Consider the following 6000-nt stretch of genomic DNA (forward strand, 5'->3'; position numbering starts at 1 on the left):
CCCGCGGCTACCAAAAAAATCAACAACTTTAGCCATCTCCATACCCTCATTAATGTATTCCAATGGAGGTTCTTCTTTATACATGACTCTTAACACTTTCATAGAAGGCTCAGGAATGCTCAATGATAAACTCCCATAAAAAAATTGACCCTAAAACAACCATTACATCCAATTTTGTGCAATCTTTGCAAAACTAACCAACATTTGCCTCAATGTTATGTACTCAGTCAAAAGACTTTCCGGTATAAAAGAAAGCATGTCGCAAATAGTGTGACAATTAACTCAATCCAACTTACCAAAGCACTTCAAAATCAAATCTATACAATAGGTAGCACAAGGTCAAAAAAATGGTAGGATACTTCTCACTCAGCAATGTTCCAATGGCCACATAATTTTCAACGTTCTTTGTGACTAGTGGGGTGACTAGTTGGAAAACTTGTTTTGCCCAAACTTCTTCAACAATCCCATCCAATAGTGAATATAACAAATTCACATCCTTGACAAGTAATGATGCATCAATGGATTTCAAGGACATATATAGTTCTTTAAGATTGTTTTATTCATCGTATTTGTCCACCTATCTCACATTCTTCAGCAATCCCAACCAATAGTGAATAAACAAATTCACATCCTTGACAAGTAAATGGTGCATCAATGGATTTCAAGGAGATATATTTTTTTTAATATTCTTTTATTCATCGTATTTGGCCATAGTCCACCTATCCCAAACTTCTTCAACAATTTCAGCCAATAGTGAATATAACAAATTCATATCCTTGACAAGTAATGATGCATCAATGAATTTCAAGGACATATTTCTTTAAGATTTTTTTATTCATCGTATTTGTCCACCTATCTCACATAATGGTGGAACCAATACTCTCCCACAATCTTTCAAGGTCTTCCAACCTTTCCTTGACAAACTCTAACTCCATGCCTAACTCTTTGTCGCTAATATTATAGCAAGAGGCTTTGTATCCAATACCAAATATTGCAATAACATACACCACAAGTAGATATAAGGAGAGTTTGTGAGGGTAAATGGGAGGTTGTAATGGTATCAAAACCTCCTCACTACAAAATTTGCCCCCTTCCTCGTCTTTTGATTAAAACCCTCTAAAGGATGATTAATCTCCTAGGATTGTGCAATGAATGATAATCTGAGAGCTTATGGTTAGACTCGCAAAAGTTTCCCTATTTGATACAGGAGGTGGCATATCAAATACTCCACCACCTTGCAACAATTTCTAACTTCATCCTAGATTTCCTTACTTTGCCCAAGGAAATGATCACAAACTATAACATCTTTGCATAAGATTCATGTTTGGTGGTGTTTCAGATTATTTATGCTCCCATACATAGAGTGCTTATAAAATTTGCACCTAACCTCTTGTCATGATTTGGTTCAATGTGGATAGCATGTTCCCATGATTGGTCAAATTGTCTTTTAGCCTTGGCAACCATGAATTGTAGAGATTCAAGATAAAGAAAATAGAACTATAAGATGATTCTTGAAAACAAACAAAAATGAAAAACTCAAAAACCAAGATGGTTGAAATCAAAATACCTTCTCCAAAAACATAATGCAATCACAATCAAAGATCCAAATTGCAAATTGTGTGGCCCTCCACCTTCTATTTAGTCTCCATCTAGCAAATATGAATGTTCTCGAACAAATTTTCTTGCAAGAAAAACTTAGTCTACTCATAAACATCTCAATCTTCACTCCAATTGAAAAACCCAATTCGCTAGAGATGAAATGAATGAATGGAAGTAAAATGAAGTTTGCTCTTGGGTTATATGGTTTTCAAGTTTCATATATGCTTTCCACTCCTTTTCTCCTTCCAAAATTGACTATTGTGTGCTTTATGCTCATCTTTTTCCAAGGAGGAGTGCAAGCTCACAATTTTGTGGCAAGTTTCTTGGGACAAATTTCATGAGTTTTGAACAAGAGGGAATTTTTTGTGAGAACTAGTTTTGGGAACGAATTGGCTAAACTTGAGAATACTCACAAATCTTGGGCAAGTGTCACAACACTACAAGAATAATATGCAAACTTACATTTTTTTTGTCTCTGAAAAAACAACAAATTATGAGGCATATGGTTGATTGTGCACTAGTTTAGAGGTTGGTTGCAAGAAAACTAACAAGTTATGCATGTTGTATCATTTCTCAACACTAGGGTGATTGTTGAATTATTTATGGAAAGATAGTTAGGAGAGTAAAACACAGACGATTTAGTGATTTGGCATGTTACATGCATAATCGAGCTCATACAAGGATTGGTGTTTAATTAGCATGAACATTTGTCCACTAGAAGTAAGAATTCTTTCCATCTAGCTCTAGTGAAACCAATATGAGGTATCAATCTTTCACTACATGCCAAGGTTTGTTTTAGGTTATGTTTCACAAGGATGCATTCCCTACAGTCCCCAAAAATTGCTATAACCTAAGTTGGCATGGATGTAAGGTATCCCTTATTCCTCAAGGGAATGTAACCTCTTCCCTAGTTTAATTTGAAAGTAAAAAATACTTTTTCAAGTATTAATCCCTCTTTCTTAGCACTCTCTAGACTTTCCCTTAATCATTATTGTTAGTCGTTCATACTCCTACTTTCTCTATTGTTCTTGCCACACAAGTGGGTTCATTGAAGCCCTCTAAAGATTCACAAGGAGACAACTAATATTTACTTTTTTGTTAGGAGTTATATCTGATAATAACATCAAAATGGATGAATAACCTCAAAAAAAAAAAAAAAAGATGCTTAATGAAACTAAAGTTGTGTCATTTTTGCTCCCTCACAAGGAATTATTAAAGATTGTTGCCCAAGACAAACCAAGAGCAAGAGACCCTAGTGACCCCAGAATCTCCAAATGACATCCTTCTATAACCTTGCAAGATTATATGACAATTGTGAATGATGGATGGGTTCCTTATTAGCCCATCGATGTATCTTATTGGACATAGTTTATACACTCATCTATGTTGTCCATTGAACTGAAGATGCCTCACCCACTCCCCTGTTATACAGCAGAAGATGTAACTTCTAGTTCAATTGAACAGCTTTAGTCATCTATGGTATAAATATATTTTAGTTTCTTTATTTCTTTCTATGTTTTGATGGCCTATAAATGCAAAAAAAATGCCATATCTGACGCCACATCCACGCCTACACCAAGCAATTGCACTCAAAACACCCTTATGCCCTTGGCCAAAACAAGAGTGAATCAAAACAAACGCCCAAAACTTTATTAAATTTGGAGGCAAGTGTCTAAAAGCTATGATGACCGTATAGCTTATATCGAAAAGAATAATGATGAAGGCTTAAAGCGGCTTGTAAGGCTTTTTCTTTGATAATGTGCACTTGAGCATTGTGTGGTTATTAGAATGTTTCGCTAATCCAGTTACACCGAAACACAAACTGCAAAAAGGGCTACAAATCATATCTAACTTTGTGACAAATGCGCTGTATCTACCATTTACACAAGATGAAAGATGTTTCTGTATTAGGGTTACCAAGCTAGCACTTTTCTGTGCTCCACTCATGGGTCAGGGCAGCTTTTAAGATGAAGGGTGTACTAAATAAGGCTGCATATCACATTTCATTAGAGATAGATATCCATGACTCGTTGTGTTGATATATCATTTCTACTTGAAACAACTGAATGTCATTTCAAAAGCATTTTGCTTTACAATGAATGTGATGTCATTCTTCTGAAAAAAGGTCCACGAGGTCTCAAATCTATACGAGGGTTTAATATGTTGTTAATTTATGACAGCTGAAAAGTTGATGAAGAGACATAGTACCTTAAGATCTGTTCCAATGTAAGGCGACCCTCATTGTGCTGCATCTCTGCCTGCACAGAACTCATGTATTTGTCCATCACCATACAGAGCTTGCCTTCTTTCTCACAAGCCCCGTAAAAGCTGCAGACGTTCTGGCACCACATAGATGCCCGCCGCAAGCTTTCAAGCCTGCTTTGAACCCAAACCATATCCATCCCTTCTATGACCTTGATCCTCTTGACTGCGACCTTGTGCCGACAACCAGTACGTCCTGTAAGTAGAGCAGACCAAGTGTCCTGTCCATAACGAGGGCCCTTGCCCAATTGGCGAATCAGTCGCATAGAGTGCGAGCTGACATCCATGCTCATACCCCCGCAAGTCGAAGGCCACCCCAGGCCATTGGCGTGAGAATTGTTGTTGTGGCTGTTGTTGTTTCCCCTGGAGCGATCAGAGAAATGATTCGAGTTGGATCCACAGTCATTGAGTTCATCGTCTTCGTCGGATTCATCTTCGGGCGTGCAATCGGGGCTGTGGAGAACGGACAGCATTGCAAAATTCTTGCGCAGGCCTTCGACGCTGTTCCCGACCTTAGACGGCTGCCTGCATCTGGGGCACAGCAGGGTATTGTCTACGCTGACTGAAAACATGTGTGACAAACATTCCTTACAGAAGCTATGTCCACACTGAAGCATCATCGGAACCCTATCCTCTTCATTGTATGTCAGCTGACAAACAGAACAACACGGGGGCTTCATCGTTGCTGGAGATAAGGTATCCGATATCAATGTTGCGATAATAACATAAATAAGGAATCAACAATGACCGCCAAGCAGAACTGGGGTTCGAACAGTAATCAATCGGCCTCCACCATCCACCAGATCCTCCGCGCATTCCACCTCATCCTTCTGCCCGCTTACAGCATCTATTACTAAATAACAATCACAGCCCCTCATAAGGACAGGCGCTCAGATAATAATAACAATTACAATAATAACAATCCAATCTCTGTTCTTTCAGATCACGGTTTATCCAAAACATTCGAATTGCAGCGCTCCGAATGGCCACGGCACGCCGAACGGGAACAACGCTTTCTTTCAGACAACGAGAGCGCAAAACCCCTCCAGGGATTCGACAACGAATTCGATGCCCGGTTTCGAAACGAACGGCGGCAAAATTGCTGCGCTTAAAGATAGGGCAACAAATCAACTAATGGAAACCACGGCTGGTTCTCTGATTGACTGGAGTCGCGAGGATATCGGCGCAAAGCTTGCGATCTCCAAACCCTCCCTCCTTCCCCTGCAGAACAAAGAAGAAAAAGCTTTCACTGTGTCGAATTTCTCCAGTATTGGTATATTCTCCCTCGTTAAAATTCTCCTTATTCCTGGTAAAACTCGGGGTTTCATCCTTTCATCCCTTCAACCGAGTCTCGGCGTTCGCACGTGCGGTTAGAACTCCCGGGGGTGAACCGTGAACGGACTGCAGACACCACGCGTGTAAGACGAGGACACCCACTTGCATCCGCCACGTCACCCGGGTTCTCAGTATGGATGGCGCCGGGGCCCACGTATCGTGGATGTCGCGGGCGGTGGCCGGTTTCCTCGCAGGGATCCTGCACTTGTGGCAGGGCACGTGTCCGTCGCAGCTTCTCTTAATTATTGTTGGTGTGATTCTACGAACAAGTTTCACTTCACCCCCTTCTTTTCTTTTTCTTTCTACGATTGTGACTTTTTAGCATTGTTTTATAAAATTGATGGTGACCCTTCCACCTTTATTTTTTTATAAATAGTCTTCTGATCGCTAAGTTGGCTACCGTCGAATAATTATTTCTTACTCTCGAGGGGGGCACCAAGTTGCAAGTGTAACTCTGATTAGGTGATTGTGGTTTGATAAGGAAACAAACACACAAGTGGAGAAAAATTGAACAAAATCTTTTAGCTGTCAATGTCTTGGTGGCACATTTGTCAATATTCTCATAGTTTTCCTTACTACTGATTCAAATCATTGGCATGTGGAATTCCAACATGAATCCAAAACACTGACCCCCCATATGGCTTTCTCACATTACATTGGGGATTTAATAGTGTAACTTGAGTTTGGAATTTACCTACCCCTTTGGAAAGTCTCATACTCCGTATGGAAGTTTATTAGTTTTTCACTGTTCTAGTGTTGAAGACTCCACTGCGTTAGGTTTTGATGAAACTCCTAGGATACATT

General features: G+C 39.6%; 1 protein-coding gene across 1 annotated transcript in view; it reads right to left on the bottom strand.

Moving 5' to 3' along the window:
• The window catches only part of KEG (protein kinase KEG), a 255984-nt gene extending 250805 nt beyond the window's left edge, over positions 1–5179 (bottom strand). Inside the window, exon 1 of the mRNA XM_089385755.1 lies at positions 3808–5179. Coding sequence (XP_089241881.1) covers positions 3808–4541 — 734 coding nt within the window. The 5' untranslated portion in view covers positions 4542–5179. The remainder of the gene's footprint in view (positions 1–3807) is intronic.
• Positions 5180–6000: the final 821 nt, after the last annotated feature.

The sequence above is a fragment of the Pinus tabuliformis genome, chromosome Q (assembly GCF_031772625.1).
Source record: "Pinus tabuliformis cultivar Carrire ecotype Pingquan chromosome Q, CPIR1, whole genome shotgun sequence".
In the NCBI taxonomy this organism is placed as follows: Eukaryota; Viridiplantae; Streptophyta; class Pinopsida; order Pinales; family Pinaceae; genus Pinus; species Pinus tabuliformis.